The 26,281-nt window shown below is 39.9% G+C and overlaps 1 protein-coding gene across 1 annotated transcript in view; it reads left to right on the top strand.

The window, feature by feature from the left end:
• Positions 1–26,281, top strand: part of cacna2d3a (calcium channel, voltage-dependent, alpha 2/delta subunit 3a) — a 791,006-nt gene that overhangs the window by 708,756 nt on the left and 55,969 nt on the right. The window contains exon 34 of the mRNA XM_048606724.1: positions 23,973–24,084. Coding sequence (XP_048462681.1) covers positions 23,973–24,084 — 112 coding nt within the window. The remainder of the gene's footprint in view (positions 1–23,972; positions 24,085–26,281) is intronic.

Consider the following 26,281-nt stretch of genomic DNA (forward strand, 5'->3'; position numbering starts at 1 on the left):
CTGAGACTGAGCTCAGTCAAATCATTTCCCAGTGAGTATGAGTTTGCAGCATAGAATTAACTACTAATTTTCACTAAGTACGAGTTGAGAACTGAATGTTGATAAAGGAAGCTGCATGCTGCCTAATCCATTTGACTGTACCGGCTGTTGCTTAATTAGTCTGATGGAACGTTTCCAAGCTAGGACACCAGATCACACTTGCAGTACTTCGCAGGGTTGACAGAAATGAAACGATGCCTGAGTTGTTGTTAAAGCTATTAGATATTCTATACTTTCCACCTTACGGTAAATGCTTACAAGTAGGTGTCTTGCTAGCACTCTTGCAAAGACAGTAGGAGTTGAACAGAGTTGATTTCCAAAGAGTTGGAGATACATATAGGCCTGATCAGCATTATGATCAAGTGGAGAGGGGTCAAATGGTTTCCCATTTTTCCCACTGTTTGTTTGACAGTAACAGGTTTCTTTTCAAAGGATCAACTTGCCGATTCAGTGACTTTATGCACTGTGATAATATAATACAAAGTCAGGTTTTCTGGAGTTCTAAAGAAGAGAATAGCTGTTATTGTACTTAACACAGTTTAAATAAAATAAGTTAAAAAGCCCTTTGATCTTCACAGTAATATTCTTGAAGTTCACACTCAAACAATTATATTACAGAGTGAGATGATAGATTAGCCGATTTATAATTCAGCAAACTTAACATTAGATGTCTTTTCAAGTTTAGTGACACCATAGACTATAGGCTGAATTTGCTGGTTTCACCGCTTTCAAAGTTGAGGCACTTTAAAGATGTAGGCACATGATTTATCTATTCTTCTGGAGATAGCAGCTACTAGATTGAATTATTTTCAAAATCTCTGTCTATGGAACCTGGATGTCAAAATCAACCAAAAGGGTTCAAATCTTGCGAGCTGTTTGAGGAGAGAGAAAGAGAGAGGGGGAACAACTCATGATGTTGCTCTTTCAGTGTTTCAGTTGTTTGCCCTAATCTGTAGAGAAAGCAGTTGCTCAAGCATGCAGAGGGTTAGTTTGCCAGTGATCCAAATTTAGCCATGGCTAATGTATTCCAGTTGCATATCTTACACAAGAGATGACAACTGAGCACATTCCTTTCACAGCCAGCATCCCATTGTCCAAATGATTCAATCTAATGGATTGTCTCCACTCACTCCCCTCCATACACCAGACAATTGTCTGGATGGATTGTGAATGGAATAGGAGCTGTTCTCAGTTCATGCTCCTTCAAGGGCAATTGTTCATGACATGGCTTTGAGCCAGATTGTCTCCACTTCAATGGTATTGGAATATTACAGAATACAATGATACAAATATGCAGTAATACTTGACTGTGATCTCAAGTCACTGGAATGTGGCTTTAGTCTTTTTAAGAGTTCAGTTAGAGGTTTAAGTCAGTAAATTCAAATGTATTTGTTCTTGTTTATGAAGCATGGCTCTTTAACACTGTGTAAATTTGCAAATTGGTGTGCTCAATTGTTTCAAAAATTGGCTAATTGTCAATTTCAGGGATTTCATGAAGACTTTCTCCATTTTATGCTGCTCGCCTCATTATGTATCCATCATGTCTCTATGGCACCCTCCTCGCACTATCATGCACCCATGAATGGTGGAAATACTCACTACTGCTGGAGCTATCTGAGATTTCCGGTGCCAGTGCCATATTTTAAAGCCGAGCCATGCTCCAGGTCAAGCACTGCCCCCAGGGGCTGTCCTTCACAGTACATTTAGTGGCAAGGGAATGAGAAAGAAAACATTGTAATGGCACATAGATGACAGTTCACTACAAATATAAATTCACATTCGTAAATGTATTGCTATTTTACGTCATCTCTGTCTGATGGACTGTCATTGCAACTGTAGCTACTAGAATCAAACTACACAGTCTGCCTGTTCTTGTCATTTTCAAACCCTATCCAGTGGAGTTCTAATCTTTCCCCAGTGCCCAACACAGCATAACATTTTCTCAGTGTTCAGCATTGTTACATCACTTTTTGGAAATGTGAATATTTATTGAACAGCAGCAAAAAGCAAATTAAGAAAAAACTGAAAAAACCGCAAAAGAACCAAACTAGTGCTGGAAATCAGAAACATAAACAAAAATTGCTGGAAAATCTGAGCAGGACTGGCAGCATCCACGGGGAGAAAGCAGAGTTAACATTTCAGATCCAGTGACTCTTCTTCAGAACTATTCTGAAGGACTGTACTGTATAAGAACAGTTCTGAAGAAGGGACACTGGATCCAAAATGTTAACTTTGCTTTCTCCCCGGGGATGGTGCCAGACCTGCTGAGTTTTCCCTGGAAAAAAAAACTGTAACTGCTTTGGAGACAAACAGGGACTGCTTGCTTTTCAAGCTGCAACATATTTACAGCTAATGCGTGATCACTGCACCCAGTATACATCTACCGAAACTGGGTATCAATTAAGTGCTATTTGACTTATTGCACCCAATGCTACATTGCTATGTCGTGCTGAAGATGATATTCCTCCTACTCAATATCCTCATCTTTCTCCTTCAAAAGGTTGCTATTGTTTACGCAGCACTTCAACATTCATCATACCCTCTCTTTGTCTGCTCCAGTTGGGCAGAGCATGACATGCTAGCACACTCCCTGTCTGAAGTGTATTGCAAATATCCCTCAGACTGATCCAAGCATTGGAACATCAGCTTCAGGAGACCTATCTTTTGCTCCACAATGGCCCTGGTTGGAAAATGAACTGCATTGTATCTACACTCACCCGCAGTCAGGGGTTGCATAATGCAGATGTCAGCCATGGTTGCACAGGGTAGCCCCTGTCTCCCAGTGACCATCCTTGTAAGACATCAAACCCTTGAAACAAAGCAGGAACATGGGAGTTGTCAAGGTTAAAGGCATCATGACAGCAACCAGGGCACCTGACACAGGCCTCTAAGAAGTGTAATGGATTGCTGTCCTAGATAGAGGCCTGGAGTAGTAAGTGGTGAGCTGGAGTCACGAGGTACCTGCCATGACTTTCATGTCAGAAATTGTCACCGTCCAGTTTCTCTCTGCACAGAGGCCAGTATCCCGTCACCAAATCACCCTTCATTTACTTCTGCACAGTACACTGACTGTTGCCACCCTGCTTGGAATCAGTCCGCTGAACTGAGGAGATTCTAAATCCACTGTTTATATTGGTTGGCCAGGGCTTCCTGATTGGCACGGGTTAACAACCCCAATCAAGGACCTTGTAGTCAAAAAGGTCTACCTGTTTCCAATCACTACACTGTGGCACGTGGGACAACAGGAAACTGTATATAAATGAGGTGAGATTCAGTACTACTAAAACATTAATGCATGCAAATAGGCCTCTCACCATTCACTAGCGAAATTCACATCTCACTGTTCAAATGTTTGTTGCAAAATCAGGACTTTATTTTTCTTGATATTGAGAATCTCATTTTTCTAATCTTACCATATTTTCCCAACTGACTGGCCATCACCTAAGTTGTTTGGGAGCTAGGAAAATTCAGCCCAGTACATTTTACTGATTTCCTGTAGAACAACATGAATTGCAGGACAATATAGTAATAGGTGTTTAAGATCATGAATGGAATATACATAGAAATGGACTGTTGCAATTGGGTGGTCATAAGTAAGAGACTAAATGTAAGAGATATCCATCAGAGGGCAGGAAAAACAGGGAATTGTGGAGGTAGGTGTGGAATTCACTCCCAGGGTTTGAGATAACATTTGCCAATGCTTGCCAATATTTAAGATTAGATTATAAAGGTGAATGAAGGGATATGGAAATACAGTAGCAAAATGTGATTAGAAATATATATACCCTCGGCAAACAAATACCAGCAGGTACTGGGTGGAACAAATTGGCTTTTTTTTGTATTATAACCACTGCATGTTTACATTTTAGAGTAGAAAGCATCCTTTTGAGATGAATTTCAGTTTGTTTTTATATCTGTCTATTTTCTTATTTAGACTCATAGAGTCATAGTGATGTACAGCATGAAACAGACCCTTCAGTCCAACTCATCCACGCGGATCAAACATCCTAACTAAATCTAGTCTCGTCTGCCAGTATTTGGCCCATAACCCTCTAAACCCTACCTATTCATATACTCATATAGATGCCTTTTAAATGTTGTAATTGTACCAGTCTACACGACTTCTTCTGGCAGCTTATTCCATACATGCACCACCCTGTGTGTGAAAAAGTTGCCCCTTAGGTCCTCTTCAAATTTTTCTCCTCTCACCTTAAACATATGCCCTGCAATTTTGGACTTCCCCACCCTGGGAAAAGACCTCATCTATTTACCCAATCCATGCCACTCATGATTTTATAATCCTCTATAAGGTCACCCCTCAGCCTCCGACGCTGAAGGAAAAAAAGCCCCAGCCTATTCAGCCTTTCCCTATAGCTCAAACCCTCCAACCCTGGCAACATCCTTGTAAATCTTTTCTGAACCCTTTCAAATTTCACAACATCCTTCCTATAGCAGGGAGACCAGAATTGCATGCAATACTCCAAAAGTAGCCCAACCAATGTCCTGTACAGCTGCAACATGACCTCCCAACTCCTATACTCAATGCACTGATCAATAGAAGCAAGCATACCAAACACCTTCTTCACAATCCTATCTACCTGAGACTCCACTTTCAAGGAACTGTGAACCTGCACTCCAAGGTCTCTTTGTTCAGCAAGACTCCCTCAGACCTTACCATTAGGTGTATAAGTCCTGTCCCGGTTTGCGCATTAGTGACCTGGCCAGTCTTTATTGCCCATACTCGTGGCTCTGAGAAGATTGTGGTGGCACTATTTCATCTTCAGCGGTTTTGTTTATGTCAATTTGATACAACTTCAGAGGATAGTTAAACATTAGCAACATTGGTGTGGGCCCAGATTCATATATTGGCCAGACTGCAAAATTGTAACACATTTCTTTCCCTCTGGAAAATTAGTGAACCAGTAGGGTTCTCATGGCAACTCATTCACTTCATTCACCTTTAATGCTTGCAGTTTTAATTCCAATTTTGTCTTTTGGCTGAAGTAAGATTCTCAAACAGCCATGGTGCCTTTTGAATTCATATTCACCCAAAAAATGGTCCTGATGTTTGGATTACTAACACAGCAACATGACCACTACATTAAGAAACCCTAAGTCACCAGGTGGTATTCAATCCCATTTCATATGTTGTCATGGTGGTATTTAAACTTGTGACTGCTGAGCTTTGGGTCTAGTACCACATCAACCAGATTACCATATTGGCAAAAGGAAATTACATGATAGGCAATAAAAAAACAATAAGAATACATTAAAACTAATTCCCAAAAATTAGATAGAGATGTACACAATACATAGAAGAAAGCAAAGTTAAATTGACAAAGATGGAAAAGACTAAACAGGAAGACAATGCATGAATATCTAAATTTTTGCCTTCACTTAAATTTGTCCTTGTGGCATCTATTTTCCTAACACTGTATTAAATTTCATGCTAAAAAATGTCATCTTTGAATTACGTTGATTTTTTACTACAATGGTGATGTTTGTTTTAATCCTACTATACGGACTGAACTTAAACAATGATCATCACAGAGTGAGATTGGAACATCTTTGAAATTACTAGTAGCTTGAGAGTTAATTGCTTTGCATTTGAACATTGTAATAATCCATATATCAGTCCTATGTTCAGCTTTTTAAGTGGCATTTTGCTGTCTTGTTCTGTGCCCTCTTAGTGTGTATTTAGCTTAAATTATTTTTCTTTGAAAGGATTGGGGACAAATGCTCTGAACAGGATTGTAACAGAACACAACAAAAATTCATCTTAATTTCATGAACTAAGAGCTTCCTTTTATGTACAATGAAAACACAAAAAAGAAATACCACACCAATAGCCCTGGCTCCATACAATGCTAATAGGTAAATACAGAACTAGTGGAGGCCATCTGGATGTGCCCAGCCTGGTAATAGTCTATTCTGTGGCACCTGAAAGAGTTTCTTTATCGACCATTTGTGAATTACCTGTCAAAATTTCAACCAGGCACATAGAGATGTCTTAGGATCACAATTTACACATGAACAGGACCTACATACTGAAGTAGGCAGACCCTCCAGCGTCTCGCATGGGATGCTAATGCAAAGATGTTGGCTTCCAGAGGGTCAACAAAAACATGACAGTATGTCATTAGATAACAAGGTGTAGAGTTGGATGAACACAGCAGGCCAAGCAGCATCAGAGGAGTAGGAAAGCTGACATTTCGGGTCTGGACCCTTCTTCAGAAATCAGCTGTTTCCATTTCATTTACCACAGGTCTTCCAAAACGTTATTCCCTGCCATGTGATTACAAGTTTTGATTCATCATTAATGCCACCTAAGCCTTGTTCTCAAAGCGTATGCCAGGAGATAAGCACATAGTCTGGACCAAAACGAGTGCTGTACTTGGGGTGTGCTAGACTAACACGTTTCAGATGAGATGTTACACATAGCCTTCATCTTCTGTACAAGGTGGATATAAGGACACCAATGCATTATATGAAGATAAGCTGGAGAGTGCTTTGTTATATTAGCCAGCATTACCCTCAAACAACATCAGTAAGATGGGTGGAATTTTCTGTTGTTGTGTGCAGTGTGGACAATGGCAAGAAAGCTGGGGAAATATGTCAAAAATGAAAAAGAAACAGATTCTTGACATTGAGAAAACATTTCTGATTTATGGCTCTTAGTTTACTTTCTTGATGTTCACTCAATTTGCACCTAATTGGAGGCTGTCAGCTTCTATGTCTTGCATTGATTTTTAATGCAGAGAGGCAGAGGCAAGCAGCTTATCATGTTTCAATTCACAGAACAATTAAGGGTATGGACATATTGCTGTACAACACAATGCTATGTCTACGTCACACCCACAGCATGTGCAGCAGCCTACACAGTAAACGTACAGCATGTGCTCCAAGCAAATGACCATTTCTGAAAGTCAAAAGGGGCCCAGTCCTTACTGTGGTTAAAGAGTGCTGCAATGAGTCAAGGACTGCCACCACAGTCAGACAAGAGCTCATCTAATTCCAGTCCAGGGGGCTGACCATGATCAGTCAGGTACTTGGATGTAACAGAATCCCAAAATAAGTGAATTTTTAGTCAAAAGATTAGACCATGACAGTCAAGTGCAATTAGCCCAGGAACTACCAGAGTGTCAGTTTGGGTGCAGTGGAGGTATCAGTCTTGGGACTGGTTGTTTGTTGTTGGGGCTCTCTTGCCAAGTCAGTCCAGCAGGTGAACCGTGGTCATTTTGGAGGTTTGGTCAAGCGCCTTATGCAGGACCAGTCCATGAATCCCTGGGGAAAATGGGAAGATTAAGCCTGGGGCAGGGGGTCTTGGACAGATTCACTGCACAAATGATTATAATGAAAGGGGGCAATTCAAGATAGAAGTGTGGAATTTCATACAGCATTAGAAGGAACGTGGAGCTCCTGGAGTGGGTGTGGGAAGTTTCTCAAGTCGCAGTCATCCTGGCCTCTACATGAAGAGAGTGTTTGGCCAACAAGAGCAACACAAGTTGCTAAGCTAAGGCTCTAGGTAAAGTGGGGACAATAGCCATTATATAAAGGGCATGAACAGAAATAGGGACAGGCTGAAAAATCATTCAGAGCACAGAACCAGCAACACAAAAGGGAACATTAAGGATAGAGAATTTTCCTGCATCTCAGGTGGAGTCTGCGTAACTCCCAAGGTCAAACATCACACGACACCAGGTTATAGTCCAACAAGTTTATTTGAAAACACAAGCTTTTGGAAGCTTGACTCCAAAAGATTATGTTTCCAAATAAATCCGTTGGACTATAACCTCGCATTGTGTGATTTTTGACCTTGTCCACCCCACTTCAATACCAGCACCTCCACATCGTAACTCCCAAGGACACAAATTTGAAACCTTGTCATCTTCAATCCAAAGTCAATTGCACAATAATAAGACAAAATGATTTTTCTCCTTAGAGGCAAAGTAAGATGGCTTTAATTTGAGGCTGTATTGGGGCAATTGCATTAATCATACATTTACTGACTCAGTGATGCCACCCGTGCATCATCAAATTGCAATTCATTAGCAAGTTATTCTTCTTCCAAGAATGAACATTACAAATATAAAGATAGATATGATACTGGCCACTTCAGAACACAAGTAATAACAATAAAATAATTATGAGTCTTTATCATAATGATCATAAAAGGTGCTATATTAGTACATTATTTATTTTCTCTTCATGTTCTGCTGTAATATATTTTGAAAGGTAACTCAGTCTGTGCCGTGAACGTAATATAAGTAAATGCAAGAACTCAATGCTCCCAGATCTGATCTGAGCTTGCAAGCAACTTGAGTTAGAACTTTGCAATGTTGCTATCCTACTCTCTACATTGAGCATCTGGGGCTCCTGAAGCTGAAAGTTTCAGAATTCACCTCAAATGACAAGATAGCTGCAATATTAGTTTGTTTTTGCCATAAAATGGCAGGGCAGTGAATTTGCACATGAATTGTCTTGCCTGCCTGCCCTAAGTTGGAGCAAAAGGGCCACAGGAACCCTGGAAAAATATTTTTTCTACACTTTCCACAGTTCCTTCACCAATGATCACATTTACTCTCTACCTAAATTCATCTCCTCAGACATATTACACTTTCCAAATTTTTATTTCGATCTTCTAATGTACTTCTATGTTTTTCCTCATCAGTGAACAATCATGCATGGCTAAAAAATAAAGGCAGACTTAAAAGTTTATAGAGTGTTAGAAGTCTTTTTTGTACCACGTCCTGGGGCATTTTCGCACCAGGTCAGGTTCCCCTAACTCTGCCTCTGACATGGGTGGTGTGTAATGCACAGTAGCTCGCCTCTTGCATTAGAAGGAATTCCTTCTCCTCTTCAGGTGACAAAGACATTGAAGTGGCAACATCTGCCATGTCCATCTGAAATTCCGAGGTATCTTCAACCCTTAAAGGAAAGGGAGAACCCATGGGTTCCGGAACAGTCGGAAGGGCATTCGAGGAGTCGCGCACGTTTTGGTCCCACACTGTTTGCGAGTTTGCAGCTTTTACATGGTCCATGTCCTTGTTCAGGACTGTTGCACCTACCCGAACTTTATACTTCACTGGACCCGACCTTGCGTCATCCATGCTTCTAACTCATGCACAGCCATTCCCATGGTTCCTACACCAAACTTCATCCCCTGAAGTTAACTGTCTCTCCTCCTTAGCAGAGTCTGCATCTGGCATTTACATTCCAGATGCCATTTCATCCTCACCCCATAGGTCCAGGAAGATCTGATTTAACCTGGTGCGGAGTCTTCTCCCCATTAGGAACTCAGGTAGAGCTGTTCCTGTAGTTGAATGAGAGGTGGTCCTATAATCAAATAGAAACCAGGACAGTTTGGTATCTAGTGAAACTGTAGGTTGTTCCTTTAAGCCTGCCTTCAAAGATTGGACTGCTGTTTCCACCAGACCATTGCTTGCTGGATGGTATGGAGCTGTCCTTACATGACGAATCCCATTCAACTTTAGCAAACACTCAAATTCCCTGCTGATGAATGATGGCTTGTTATCTGTGACCGACACTTCCGGGAGTCCATGTATTGTAAAAGACGCATGTAGTTTTTCTATTGCCAGCCTTGTGTTTGATGAATGAACTCTATGCATATCCAGCCACTTTGAGGGGGCATCCAAAATGACTAAGATCATTGAACCCATGAAAGGACCTGCATATTCGACACGTGGCCGAGTCCTGGGTTTACCTGGCCATTTCTACGAATGTGTGGGAGCTGCAGGTTGTAATCTATGTTGTTATTGGCACCCCGGGGTACTGCCCACTAATGCAGCTATATCTACATCCAATCCTGGCCACCAGACATAACTTCTCACCAGTATCTTCATTTTGAAGATCGCTGGATGATCCTGATGGAGTCCAATCAATATCTGGTGGCGACCTGTGCTCAGGACAATTATTCTTGCTACCCATAATGATATGCCATCCTGTACGATGATCTGATCTCTCTGGGTCCAAAAAGGTTTCAATTCTGGTTGTGATGGCCTTTTGGTTTCCTCCATTACTACCAGCTGTTTCAGTTTTGCCAGGACCAGATCTTTCTGCATCCAAAGTCTGATATTGTCAGCTGAGACTGGAATTGTATCCAGAGTTAGAAACAATTAAGGATTGTTCCAGTGGCAGTACCACCAGCAGTGTATCTGCCAGAGGGAGGTGGCTCAATAAATCTGCATTTGCTACTTGGTCTCCTGGATGGTGTTCCAACTTGTAATTATACACAGTTAGTGTTAGAGACAACTGCTGAATTTGACCTGAAGCTTTGGGCGACACTGCCTGGTCTTCTTTAAGTAGACCTAGTAGGTGTTTGTAATCCATTATTATTACAAATTTCCATCTGTAAAGGTATTTGTTGAACTTCCTGTCTCCAAACCTTTCTTCTCTACCTGGGAGTATTTACACTCTGTATTGGCCAAAGTCCTTGATGCATATGCTATTGAGCTTTTCTCTCCATTGGGCCATCCATGAGCCAATGGTAACCCGAGGTCTCTTTTGGTGTGTTGAGTCCACATACTAGCAGTAAATACAATGGCTTGCCGGCTCAGATCATGAATAAGCTTTTAACCATTTGGCTGAGGCTTGGCTTTGTTTTGGGGTTTTGCTGTGGGCTGACCTAGAGTCCCTCTGTTCAGGGTATATCCTGAGTGAGGCTTTGCAATTGCCTTCACTGAAGTGGTGTTCCCCAAGCTCAGTCGGACTGGCGAGCATATCTAGTTCCATTGGAATACCCTGCAACCCATATACTCCACTCGCCTCATTTTCCGATGATAACGCCTATTAGATAGTCCAGTTAGGCTTCAGCTAGTAGGCACTTTTGCATGGTTACATCATTAATCCCACATACCAAACAGCCTCTCGGGATCTCATTAAAGGTTAAACCAAAGCCACATGCCTCTGCCAGTTGTCTGAACTTAGTCAAAAATCCCAATATGGATACTCCTGGTTCTCAAATTGCCAAGTAAAACTGATAGCATCTCAGAATTAGAGGAAGGTTGTGGTCAAAATACTCCTTAATAAATTCATCAACTCTTGAAAGGTTTTAGTAGCTGGTGCCCCAAATTAGGCTCCAATAACCAAAAAAGTTACTTTTTATCCACCCCAATGTCATTTGCCTGGGAAAAAAATACCGCATTCTTTCCACTTACTGGGCCCAGTCTTCGATGGCAGGATCGAACGAGTCAAGCTTCCCAAAAAATGACATGATGCCAGAAATGCTTATTCCAACACAAAGATGACTGTTGCGGGCAAATTTCTTCAGGAACGTGCTTTTCTCTTGTCGCCACTGAAATAATTCCACAGAGGCTGGTATCCCATCACCAAGTCACCCTTTATTTACACATGAAAGGACCTTGACACTGATCTGGCTTCCTCAGAGCCAGCTCTCAGAGTGAACGGTACCTCTGACAGTCCTGTTTACATCTGTCAGCTAGCGCTCCCTGATTGGACCCGTTTAACAGTCTCCCAATCGGAGAATTCATATTCTATGAGGTCCACCTGACTGACCTCATTACAATCAGTACAGCAAGTGCACATCTAGTAATATTCTTAAATATACCACCTTTATAGGCAGTAAGTTCCAGATTCCAACTACCTTTTGTACAAAAGAAAATCCTCACATCCCTTCTAAACGTCCTGCCCCTTACCTTAAATCTGTGCTCCTTTGTCATTGATCCCTCCACAAAGGGAAATGTTCCTTCCTGTACACATTATGTATGCCCCCTCATAATTTTATACCAAAAAATCATGTCACCTCCCCTCCGTCTCCTCTGCTCCAAGGAAAATAACCCCAGTCTATCCAATCTGTTTTCATAACTAAAATTCTCCAGCTCAGACAACATCCTGGTAAATCTCCTCTGCACCCTGTCCAACGCAATCACATCCCTCCCATAATGTGATTCCAGAATTGCACACGGTACTCTAGCTGAGGCCTAACCAATGTTCTGCACAGTTCCAATGTAATCTCCCTGTTCTTTAACTCTATACATTGGCTTATAAAGGCAAGCATCACACATGCCTTCGTAACCACTTTATCTACCTGTCCCGCCACCTTAAGGTACTGCTGGACATACAAATGTGTGTCTCTCTGATTCTCTGTGCTTTCCAGGGACCTACCATTCATCATGAATTCCCTTGCCTTGTTTGTCCTGCCCAACTATATCATCTCACACTTATACAATTGAATTCAATTTGCCACTGATCAGACCATTTGATGGCCATCTATATCCTCCTCATTATTTCCCACCCCAACAATTTCTGTATCATTTTCAAACTTGCTAATTAAACTTTATAGATTCATTTATGTAAATGAGTTGTATAAACTACAAGCAGTAAGGGCCCTAACACTGGTCCCTGCAGAACACCACTGGACAAAGGCTTCCAGGCACAAAAAGACCCCTTGACAATTACCCTCTGCTCCCTGCCACACGGTTAATTCTGGATCCAATTAACCAAACTTTCTCGAATCCCATGAACTCTTACTTTTGCTGTCAGTCTCCTATGTGGCACTTTTTCAAAAGTCTTCCTGAAGTCTAAATAAGCTGTGTCAAATGCATTGACCTCACCCATACAATTGGTCAAATTCAGTGAAGTTGGTCAGACGTGACATCTCCTTAACAAAACCATGCTGACTGTTCTAGTTTAATCTCTGCCTCTCCAAGTGCAGATTAATTCTGTCCCTCAGAATGTCTTCCAGTAGTTTTCCCACCATTGAGGTTAGACTGATTGGCCTGTAGTTTCATGGTTTATCCCGTGCCAAGTCTGTCAGGATTATAATATTTCTGTGATCAGAACCACAGAGATGCAACTGAGTAATGAAATACCAAGCATTCTTTGGTGAACTGTCACATATTTGGGTCAGATTCAACTCCCACCAAAAGTCTGGAAAAACACCACATTACGGCATTGGGAATGATAACAGCTCAAATATGTGCTCTCCCAAAAAGATTTCCAACAGGAGTTTCACAAATAATAAATGTAGTTTAACTTGGTGTATGTCTCACTGCATGGTACCTGTGGATTCAGATCCTGCTGTTTTAACAATCTGTCAACTTTAGAATGTTGAAATGTGAATAAGATTGCAGCATCATAAACCCCAAGAACTATCTAATCTGATGGTATGCCTCTCGCTCCAGAAAAGAATGGTTTAATTGTAAGCCCTTTTCAACTCGATCAATTTGTTTCTTGAACTTTGTATACAAAATTTGCAGTACTGTTGCAAACATCTCCTGCATATCACTTAAACATTACATTATAATATTAATGTATGTTGTTATCTTCTGAAACTTCTTAGTTATGTAACTAAAACTAAATAATTATTCATTTATTTCATAAAGCTGTTTATGATTTCTCCCCAAACACTGCCTCTTTGCCATTTATGTATCTGTGGCTAAAGAGGGGCATTCCACTTATCTTGCATTGTTTGAAACTAAATGTTATGTGATTTAGAGATCCCAACCCTGTAAATCCTTCTGGATTGGTTGTCCCTCACCAAAGTAAAATGTATTCTTAAATGAGTTGTATTGATTCTTTTGACAACACACATGAGTTCGATATTATCTAAGAAATAGTATCCTTTGCTGGTTAGGTTATCATTAAACAAAGTTTATTCATTTTCAATCTAACTTCCTGCTAATATCAGATATCACTCTGTAAGGAATTAAAAGTGTGTGAATCATCTTGAGGTATTTAAGACTGACAACTCTCTATAAATTTTTGTGAATTGAAGATTTTATTCCTTGAAAAAATTATTATGTTTCTAAAGAATCAATTAAGTTCACAAGAAAATGAATTATATGAATTATGATTCTGGCCTGTTCTAACCACATATTAAACCATAGGCTATCTTGATTATCAGCTATACCACTCCACTCAGGAGGACAATGGTCATAGAAATGATGAAATAATATAATTTATGGATATTAAGATTAGCAATATAATTTTATAATTGTTTCCAGATTGTTGGAGCTGATTGGATCTTTCATTTATCATGTGCTTTTTTTAGGAATAGCCATTTTTTGAGGATCAGTTTTCACCAGTGCATTTATTGTTCTAATTATTAACTCTTCCATTGGGCAAGAGTGTCTTGTGTTCACATTTTAAAATGTTCCCCATTTTCCGAGAATAGATTGCTGAGTGGGAATCATCCAACAGTTTGGAAGACAACTATATTTTTAATTTGCATGAAGTTTATATAAATTGAATGAACAATAATAAATATTGTGAGCCTTATCTGAATATTTCACAACTGTCCCCATGTTTGCCGTCTAATTACTACTTCCTAATGCATCACAGCTTTTCTCAGCTCAATATCAGGAAGGCCAAGATTATTCAAGATGGGTATACAGCTGTCCAGGCAAGATTACTGTCTTCAGCCAACACCACAAACTGTACTCCGTTTGTCATGTTTCTTAGTACCTGTCCTCAAACACTCCAAGAATGAACCAGATCATTCTTATTCATGATGTTCTGACTAACTGTGAGCTACGTTTTTAGGGGTGAACAGCTATAAACTTTCTGGCACACTTAGGAACACAGGTGCAAAGGCTGTTCAGCCCTTTGAGCCAGTTTCATCATTTCATTTGATCATAAATGATCATTCATATCAATGCTATTTTTCTCACACTATCCCCATTTCACTTTACACCACTGATATTTAGATCTTCATCTATCCTGACTATCTCTTTAAGTATTTTGTAAGTTTCAAAGAGATCACCTCTCATTCTTTAAAACCTAAATAATTCTACCATCCCAGAAACAAGTCTGGTGAACGTTGTTGCACTCTCTCTGTGGCAATAAAATCCTTTCTAACGTAAGGAGACCAAAACTGCACACAGGTGCAGTCTAACAAAGATTCTATACAATTGAAGCAAGACTTCACTACTTCTGTGCAGAAATGCTCTGTGATAAAGCATTCCATTCGACTTCCAAATTGCTTGTTTCACCTACATATTGGTTTTAAGGATTATTGACAAAGTCGCCTTGGTCCCTTTGTCCATCAACTCTTTTTTATCACTTACCATTTAAGAAATACTTGGCATATCTGTTTCTCCTACCATAACGGATTACCTCACATTTTTCCACTCCATCTACCGTGTCCTTGCCCACTCACTAAGTCTGTCCAAATTTCCCAGAGCTGTACTTTCCTCAGAGCAAACATTTCCAAATACTTTAATGTCATCTGTGAACTGGGAAATATTATCTTTTGTCCCCATATCCAAATCATTGGTATAGATTGGGAACAGCTGGGGCCCAAGCGCTAATCTTTGTGGCATCCAACTAGTTGCAGGCTGCCAGTGTGAGAATGACCCATTTATTCCTACTCTCTGTTTTATGTCTGTTAGCCAATCCTTAATCCATATCAGTATGTTACAGTTCTGTGGAAGGGTCACTAGACCCAAAACATTAACTCTGATTTCTCTCCACATATGCAGCCAGACCTGCTGAGCTTTTCCAGCAATTTCTGATTTTGTTTCTGATTTCCAGCATCCGCAGTCCTTTTGGTTCTTATTCAGTATGTTACCTCCTATCTCATGTGTTTAATCTTGCTAACCAACCTCCCAGGAGAATTTTATCAAAAACCTTCTGAAGATTCATAGAACATAGAACATAGAACAGTACAGCACAGTACAGACCCTTCGGCCCATGATGTTGTGCCGACCTATTATCCTACTCTAAGATCAAACTAACCTGCATACCCTTCATTTTAGTATCATCCGTGTGCCGATCCAACAGTCTCTTAAAAGTCTCTAATGTATCTGACTCCACTACCACTGCTGGCATCGCATTCCACACGCCCACCACTCTCTGTATAAAGAACTGACCTCTGACATCTCCCCTATACCTTCCTCCAATCACCTTAAAATTATGCCCCCTCGTAATAGTCATTTCCACCCTAGGAAAAAGTCTCTGACTATCCACTCTATCTATGCCTCTCATCATCTTGTACACCTCTATCAAGTCACCTCTCATCCTTCTTCGCTCCAATGAAAAAAGCCCTGGCTCCCTCAACCTTTCCTCATAAGACCTGCCCTCCATTCTAGGCAGCATCCTGATAAATCTTCTCTGCACCCTCTCTAAAGCTTCCACATCCTTCCTATAATGAAGCAGCAGAACTGAACACAATATTCCAAGTATGGTCCAACAAGGATTTTATACAGCTGGAGCATAACCTTCCATCTGCCACTTCTTTGCCCAGCTCTGCATCCTGTCAATGTCCTGTTGCAACCTACACCAGCCCTCCACGCTATCCACAACTCCACCAACCTTGGTGTCATTGGCAAACTTACTAACCCACCCTTCCAGTTCCTCATCCAAGTCATTTATAAAGATCACAAAGAGCAGAGGCCCCAGAACAGATCCCTGTGGAACACAACTGGTCACCAAGCTCCAGGCTGAATACTTTCCATCTACTACCACTCTCTGTCTTCTTTTGGACAGCCAATTCTGTATCCAAACAGCCAAATTTCCCGAATCCCATGCCTCCTTACTTTCTGAATGAGCCTACCATGGGGAACCTTATTAAATGCCTTGCTAAAATCCATATACACCACATCTACTGCTCTACCCTCATCAATGTGTTTTGTCACATCCTCAAAGAATTCAATAAGACTTGTGAGGCATGACTTGCCCCTCACAAAGCCATGCTGACTATCTCTAAAAAAACTATGGTTTTCCAAATAATCATAAATACTGTTTCTCAGAATCGTCTCCAATAACTTGCCCACCACAGAAGTAAGACTGACTGGTCTGTAATTCCCAGGATTATCCCTATTCCCTTTCTTGAACAAGGGAATAACATTTGCCACCCTCCAATCATCTGGTACTACTCCAGTGGACAGTGAGAAGCAAAGATCATCACCAAAGGGGCAGCAATCTCTTCCCTCGCTTCCCGTAGTAACCTTGGGTATATCTTGTCTGGTCCAGGGGACTTATCTATCCTCATGTTTTCAAAATTTCTAGCACATCCTCCTTTCTAACATCAACCTGTTCGAGCATATCAGTCTGTTTCACGCTGTCCTCACAAACATCCAGGTCCATCTCACTAGTGAATAATGAAGCAAAGTATTCATTAAGGACCTCCTCCGACTCCAGGCACAAGTTTCCTCCACTATCCCTATTGGTCCTCCCTTCACTTGGCCATCCTCTTGTTCCTCACCTAAGTATAGAACGCCTTGGGGTTTTCCTTGATCCTACCCGCCAAGGCTCTTTCATGCTCCCTTTTAGCTCTCCTAAGTCCATTCTTCAATTCCTTCCTGGCTATCTTGTTACCCTCTAGAGCCCTGTGTGATCCTTGCTTCCTCAACCTTAAGTAAGCTTCCTTCTATCTCTTGACTAGATGTCCCACATGACTTGTCATCCAAGGTTCCTTCACCTTACCATCCCCTCCTTGCCTCAGTGGGACAAACCTATCCAGTACTCATAGCAAGTACTCCCTCAACAACCTCCACATTTCTGTTGTGCATTTCCCTGAGAACATCTGTTCCCAATTTATGCTCCACAGTTCCTGCCCAATAGCATTGTAGTTCCCCCTCCCCCAATTAAATGCTTTCCCATAGCGTCTGCTCCTATTCCTCTCCATGACTATAGTAAAGGTCAGGGAGTTGTGATCACTATCACCGAAATGCTCTCCCACCAGGAGATCTGACAACTGGCCTGGTTTGTTGCCAAGCACCAAATCCAATATGGCCTCCCCTCTAGTCCGCCTATCTACATATTGAGTCAGGAATCCTTCCTGGACACACAATCTGCTCCATCCAAACTATTTGCACTAAGGAGGTTCCAATTGATATTAGGGAAGTTGAAGTCACCCATGACAACAACCCTATTACTTCTGCACCTTTCCACAATCTGCCTCCCAATCTTTTCCTCAGTGTCTCTGTTGCTACTGGGGGGTCTATAGAAAACTCCTAATAAAGTGACTGCTCCTTTCCTGTTTCTGAATTCCACCCATCCTGACTCGGTAGACAAACCCTCCTCGATGACCTCCCTTTCTGCAGCTGTAATGCTATCCCTGATTAGCAATGCCACTCCCCCACCTCTTTTACCTCCCTCCCTATTTATTTTGAAACATCTGTACCCCAGAACATCCAACAACCTTTCCTGCCCGATTGATACCCAAGTCTCCGTATTGGCCACAACATCATACTTCGTCACCCTTATTCCTGACACTTCTTGCGTTAAAATAGACACACATCAACCCATCACACTGACTGCAACTTTGCCCTATTAATTGTCTATCCTTCCTCACAGACTCTCTGCATGCTGTTTCTGCCCATACACCAGCTAACCCATTCTCTGATCCATAGCTCCAGTTCCCATCCCTTTGCCAAACTAGTTTAAACCCTCCCGAAGAGCTCTAGCAAACCTCCCGCCCAGGATATTGGTGCCCCTCCAGTTCAGGTGCAATCCATCCTTCCTGTACAGATCCCTATCTCAATGATCCACATATTTGAAGCCCTCCCTCCTACACAACTCTGTAGCCGTGTGTCCAGCTGCACTCACTGTCTATTGCTGGCCTCACTAGCCCATGGCACTGGTAATAATCCTGAGATTACTACTCTGCTCGTCCTGCCTTTTAGCTTCTAACCTAACTCCTTATATTCACTTTTCAGGTCCTCATCTCTTTTCCTAGCTATGTCATTGGTACCAATATATACCACGACTTCTGGCTGCTCATCCTCCCCCTTAAGAACCCTTTCGACTCAATCCGAGACATTCCTGACCCTGGCACCCGGGAGGCAACATACCATCCGGGAATCTTGTTCGCGACCACAGAATCTCCTGTCTGTTCCCCTAACCATTGAATCTCCTATCACTATCGCTCTCCTATTCTCCCCCATTCCCTTCTGAGCCACAGAGCCAGGCTCAGTGCCAGAGTCCAGGCCACTATGGCTTTCCCTGGGTGGTCGTCCCCCTCAACAGTATCTAAAGCGGTATCCTTATTATTGAGGGGAACGACCACAGGGGATCCCTGCACTGTCTGCCTATTCCCTTTCCCTCTCCTGACGGCACCCAGCTACCTTTATCCTGTAACTTAGGTTTGACTATCTCCCCATAACTCCTCTCTATCACCCCCTCAGTCTCCTGAATGACCCGGAGTTCATCCAGCTCCAGCTCAAGTTCCCTTACGTTGTCTGTGAGGAGCTGGAGTTGGGTGCACTTCTTGCAGGTGAAATCACCAGGGACACTTGTGGTGACCCTTACCTCCCACATCCTACAAGAGGAGCATGCAACTGCCCTAGCTTCCACCTCTCTGCTCTAAATTGCCAAAAGAAATAAAGAGAAAGGAAAAAGCAAAAAAAGAAAAAACATCCTCACCTTACCGACCCTTCACACAAGAGTATTTTTGGTTAGAGGTTAGAGGTTAGAGGTATTATTGGTTAGAGGAGGAGGATAGGTGGGAGACAATACACACGTAGTGTGATATAGATTCAGCTATACTAAATTCACCAACTCCTTTTTATCAACTCTGTTAATAATATTCTCATAAAGTTGCCATCAGGTTCATCAAACAAGATTTGTCATTCAAAATTCCATGCTGATTATGCTCAATCAGATCATTATTATCCAGGTGTCTATTTATTGCATCCTTTGTAACAGATTCTAACATTCCTTTACTACATGGATAGAAAGCTGACAGATCTATAGTTCCTCAATTTTGCTATACTATTTTCTTAAATTGTGAGATGACATCTGCTACTTTCCTGGAAGCATTCCAGAATTTGTAGACATTTGGAAGAAGTTTACTAATGCGTCTATTGTCTCCACAGATATCTTCTGCAGCACTCTAAAATATAAAGTATCATGTTTCAACATCAGCATTCAGTCCCATTAATTTTGTTCAAATTTTCACTCACCCTCATCCCTTGGAAATCTACTTCTGGGAGATTTCTTGCATGTTACTCAAGTGAAGGCCAACATAAAGTAATCATTTACTTTCTCTGTTATTTCTCATTTCCCCATTATAAATTTTCCTGACTCTGCTTTAATTATCCCACATTTGTCTTAGGCAGTTGTTTCCTCCATATATACTTATATAAGCTTTTATAGTTTTTTTTATGTTTCTGTTACTTTACGTTCAGGTTCTATTCTTCATGTCTTTATCAGTATCTCAGTCATCCTTTACTGTTTTCTAATATCTTCCCAATTTTCAGAATACTATTATTTCTGACAACTTTATTGGCATTTTCTTTTAATATTATACAATCCTTTCATTCCATTGTTAGCTATGATTACCTAAATTTTTATGCCTTGAAGAAACGTATGTTACTGTAAACCATATAACAATTCTGTAAAGACTATTCATTGTAAACCATCATAACTTTAAATGCATTTTCCCATTCTATATTAGTCACTTTGTCCCTCACAGCCTCATAATTTATTTTACTCAATTTAGCATCCTGACTTCAGATTGACCTATTTCACTTTCAAACATAATGTAAATTTCTACCCTATTATGGTTGCTCATCCTTAAATGTTCTCTTAGAACAAGATTATGAATTAGCACTGTTACATTACATAATGCCAGATCAAACCTGGTGTGTTCTCTAGTCAGTTCCTCAAAATACTGCTCTATTAAACCATCCCAAACACACAGAAGAAACTTATCCACAATAATGTTAGTGCTCATCAGGTTTACCCATTCTATGTGTAGATGGAAGTTACCCATGATTGCTGGATTACCCATGCTTTCTCTAATCTCCTGATTCGTTTCATAACTCACAGTACCACTATAGTCTGGCTGCCTATAAACAACTTCTAACACTTGCTGTTCCTTATCTGTACTCAGATTGCCCATTTTGTTCTCCATTTCTAAGATCCTCTCTTACTATCAATGCAACACCAACTCCTTTTCATTTTTGCTTGTCCTTTCCAAATGTAAAAGAGCTATTAGTATTCAGTTCCCAGACTTGATCACCTTGTAGCCATGCTAATATCTTTTACCATAACTCTGGGTCCTGGCTTTACCATAGTTTCTTCTAGCATTATGAAACAAGGGCTTTCTTCAGTATACTGCTCTAATAAACATCCCAAACACATACAAGAAACATCCACAATAGCATTAGTTCCATAGAAGCCAGGTGTGCAGGAGGGAACAACAGTAGATGAGAGGATTCCTAATGCTCGATGTGTTTCAGTAGTGGAGAGGCTGAGAAAGGCAATTATGTAGAGATGGAAATGAGTGGTGTATAAGGCCAAAAATCCCAGGTCCCATATCCCACTGAAATCCATCCACCAGGAACTTCCTAATACCATGAATGATGATATTCGCACCCTCATATCAGCTGGACAGATCACTGGATGCCAGTGCATGCTAAGTTGGATATGAATCCCATCTGGGGATGTGAGTATTAGAGCGTGGGTGTGGGAGGGATTGCATGGGTGCTGTGCTGGTGGTTCTTATTTGGTTTGCTGCTTGCTTTCACAAATGTAAAAGTGAAACTTTTTAAATGTTTTAAAGTATGATCCCTTGATAAACAAGTTATTTTGATTTTGTTTTGGTGGGGTTGGAGGCGGGAGGGGTCTGTATCCCAGCTAATCCCAACAGAGCATGGACCATATTTTAGGCTATGAGACCACTCATGCACCCAGGAGACATCCCATTGGCACAGGCACTTAATTTACATGTAAGTAAAGAGACCTCATCCTGCTCCCGAGAACTTTGACAACGTCAGTGTTGGAAATCCTAAGTGGATGGATCTCAATCAGTTTAGTAAAATGTATGTGCTGTAGATTCTGGGCTTCGAAATATGAGGTACGTGACAGTCTTTTGAGTACAGATGAGGAAAGTTGTCTGCATGGTAATTCCAGAATGTTCTTTTACAGATGACACTTATAGCAATTTTGGTTCTGGTCTGGCCTCATTACATGCAGTAGTCTGTGAATGAGCTCATCTAAAGGAATGACTGATCCCTCCAAATTTGATTCAGCAATTTTTTTCATTGTGAAATCCATATTCTGTCTTTATCTCAATATCTACCCTATATAAACTAAGTTTAATGTAGACAAACAGGAGGCTGGAAGAACACAGCAAGCCAGGCAGCATCTGGAGGAAAGAAGCAGTCAACGTTTCAAGTATAACCCTTCTTCAGGACTTCAGTAATGCAGTCAACACATTTTCTTTAACACGGTTTCATGGATTAAATGATCTTTCAAAATTTTTTCATCCCAAACCATTTTACTTGTATATTTCCAGTATCTTGTTACTTAAATGTGATTAAAATGTTAAAGAATTATATTTCTTGTTATAATTTTTCAAGTGGGAATACAGAATATTTCAGAGTTCTTTTTGAGAGGCCTTATTAATGGCTCATTTTCTCTTTTGTAATTCTGTGCTACAATGGTGCGACCATAACAGGATTAAGAGATTAAAGAAGAATCTTTGTGATAATGAATTCAAGAAATATCAACAATTTATAAAGTGTTCTGTCAGATTGCTGTTACATTGGCCTGATTTTGGACAGTACTAATATTGAAGAAATAGAGTCAAATAAGGGAAAATGAAGATAGAACAAGAACTGTCAGTTATAGCAAGGCATTGCAAATAGGATACAAGTCAGTAGTCAATGGCGGGAAGTTATGGTAGATTTGTAACAAGATGGTGTTGCCTGCATTTGGTAATTTTGTAGATTTTGATGTTGGGATATAATAACATACGTGGAAACTTTAAAACTGGTTGAATAATGGCAATAAATAATATGTCACCAACCTGTTCAAAAAACTAAATCCAATCCCTTTTATGGCAGAAAGCAACAAAGCTGCATGTAATCTTTATAAAACTTAGAAGAAGTAGAAAATTGAAGAAACATTCTTTCATTTAACAGCACAATTCCTCTGAGCCCAAGGCATAAATGATTGTGGTTTCTATGCCAGAAAACAGTGCAAATGACACTTAAAGTACAATTCATGTATAATGCTGGCACAACTCCCAAGCAGCTGGTTAAAATACCAACATATGCCATAAGAGCAATCTTTGTGAAAACACTGCCAAGCTTATGCTTTTGTGCAAAAAAGTTAAAAATTGCTCCAATAATTGCTATTAATGCTGGGATACTGAACATTGAACAGACAAGTTAATTTGTACTGAATTTTGCGCTGTACCGATTTCACAAAATTATCCTACAGGCAGAATAGAAAAGATGTAAATGATTCAGTATGGTGCCTTGTGATATGATGGATGGTGAAATCACAAAGGCTTCCAGATTTGCTGAACAAAGTTCCTTTTATTTAGTGTTTGAAATCATTTACAATCTTTTCAGCTGAGATGCAAATGGCCTATGCTTACAATTATTTACTCAGGCATTAAAACAGAAGATTCACGCAAGGGAAACTTGTATGAAGTTTGTGATAAGTCAGTTAAGAGACAACCTCCATGATATTTCCCCATTTAACTTTTAAATAATTGTAAGTTCTGTAAAAAAAATGATATAAATATTTTTTCTATTGAAATAATGACATTAAGGTGAGAACTATCAAGGTTATTTCAAACTAAATTTGGTACCAAAACAGCCACCTAGCTTGAATTTGAAAGTGTAGAAATCTGATGCTCAAACTCGTCAAATAGTGAATTTCATTGGTTGCAAAGGATTCCTGAAATTGCTTTAAATTTCCACAAGATGGCATAGGAAATGCACTGTCCGTTAATAGATTTAACTTTTCTACATTTTCAGCTTTACCTTTTAACCCTTACTCTCACCAATATAGTTTGGCATGCAGAAATTACTACAGGACATATTAAATTGGTTTTGGCATATTAAACTCTCTCATTATCTCAGTGTTTTTTGATCATTTTTATTTGCTGGGGGTGGTAATTAGAGATTTAAGTCAGTTTAACAAACCCTGTGGAGTTAAACAAATTCACAAAATGAATTAAAGTTAACATTATGGTTATTGCATATTTTTAGCACAGAGTCCTAAGCAAGTTCTTCAGCCATGTGACACTGAATATCCAGCCTTTGTGTCTGAACGAACTATCAAGGAAACCACAGGAGCAGTCAGCTGTGAAGGGTGCTACAAGTAAGGCATATTCCCACTTCTTTAATCTTGTCTTTGTACATATGCATAGGGGTCAATTTGTGTGTTTCATCAATAATCTTTCTTAATGATATTCTCACAAAATAAAAGAAATGTACTGAAAGAAGTGAATAATCATTCATTGTTGTTCATGAATAGCAAAATATTCAAAACTGTTCAGATAGTTAACATGTTGATGTGATATTTTGTTACATATTTGTGATGCTGCGTATCTCCACAAAGTTACTTTCAGTTTTTAGACAGGACATGGTTGTTTCCTCATGATTTATCAACTAAACTTGCAACTGAAGTCGAATTCTGCATTTCTTTTCTTCCATCCTCCTTTGAGCTGAAATGTCTTCATGTCACCAAATCAAATCGAGCTAGCTACAGAGAAATGCACTCAGGATTCAAGATTTAGGGTTAGCACTACATATAATCCTCGTTATCCGCAAATTCGCTACCCATGGGTCCACATACTGTGAGATGGTCCAGAGACCACATCTTTCTTTTCCCTTTGACTGTTCAGCTATGATCATGCAGTCCGTCACAGTAGGTAGGAGAATTACATTGTACTCGTATCTGCAGTTTTTTGTTATCCGCAGGAGGTCCATGCCTATATTTCCAATAGATAACATGGATTTAGGGTGATGCATGCAGTCACTTACGCAACTGGTATTGTCTTAGGCTTTCCTAGCGATGAAACATTTATTTTGTACATTGTGTAGTCAATGAAAACTAATAGTTTTGTCAGCAAATGTTTTTATTTAGAAAGTAAAGGTTTTATGTTTTAGGTTATTTAATTGCTATGATTTAACAAGCAGTATTCCATAGTTATTTTTGCAATGTAAGCTAGTTTGTAAAATCCAATAAAGCATGAACATATTGACACATTGTTTGTGCTTACATTTATGGTTACAACTGGTCAGTTAAGATGGAAGCCATATGATTTAGGGCACTTAAAACTTAATCCTAATTTCCTTTGCTTTTAGTTAAAATTATCAAAGATTAAAAATAGCTAACTACTTTTGAAATGGTTCTTTTAACAACTGTACCAAATGTTCCTATTTTAAAAGAACATTAAATGGATTTGGGCATGGTTTGCATGTTCACATTAATGTATGCTTAAAAAAGTTTTGCTTTTTTACTGTATCATAACCTGGTTAGCTGTGCAAAATATGCACAGCAAGTATTCCTTAATTAGCTGCAGGATTAAATTAGAAATATGACAATGGGTGAAGCTGCCATAAACTGTTCCTCTTCAATTTCAATGACAGGTAAACATGATAATTTTTTAAAGATGTTTTTGTTATGCCACTAAAATAAGTATTCAGGCTGCTCAATTATTATATCTCAGAGTTCTCCTTAAGGCTCATACGATTAACAACAACTCCACATGTACACTGGAAATACTGATGATTACTGTTTCAATGTTTTATTAGCCAAAGAACCAAAATGTTACACGATGATGATTTAAAAAGACCAAATTCCCTGGAAGTGGGGAGGGTAAGGGTCAATAGAAGCAGGTATTATCATAAAAGGAACTCTATATAAACATTTTCTGTCATGAAATCCAGTAATTGCAATAGATGAGTAATGTGCTAGTTTTAATCTTGGTGCAAAGATATTGCTGTGTGGCAAGTAGGAGACAAAATTATTACATAAATGGAAGGTTAAGTGCCTTCTGCTGTTATGTATAAACATGCAATGTGAGGCAGATTTTAACTACCATAACCAATTGGGTTTTCGACATTGTGGATCACAAGATGGATCACTTGTTGGATCCCTGACGGAATATGGAATTTAAAGATTGCATGATATTGAGATAAATGCAAGACAAATCTGCCAAAAATCTGGGATGCCAGATTTTAAGAAGCAGCAAAGCATAGTTAAAAGAATGATAGCGGGAGATAGTTCTTTATGAAAGAAAGCTAGCTCATAATGTAAAAACAAGTAGTGAGAGTTCCTTCAAGTATTTAAATTGGAAAAGAGAAGTTAACGCTGGCCCACCAGAAAATGAGACTGGAGAATCAATAATGGAAAGCAAGGTAATCGTGGAGGCGTTGAACAGATATTGTGTGTTTGTCTTCATTGTAGAACATGTAGAAAATTTTCCAAATCTGTTTCAAAATCAAGAGGTAAACAAGAGAGAAATGTAAAACAATCACCATCAACAAGGAAAAGCTGCCTGGAAAACTAC

Source organism: Rhincodon typus, chromosome 16 (assembly GCF_021869965.1).
Source record: "Rhincodon typus isolate 14 chromosome 16, sRhiTyp1.1, whole genome shotgun sequence".
In the NCBI taxonomy this organism is placed as follows: Eukaryota; Metazoa; Chordata; class Chondrichthyes; order Orectolobiformes; family Rhincodontidae; genus Rhincodon; species Rhincodon typus.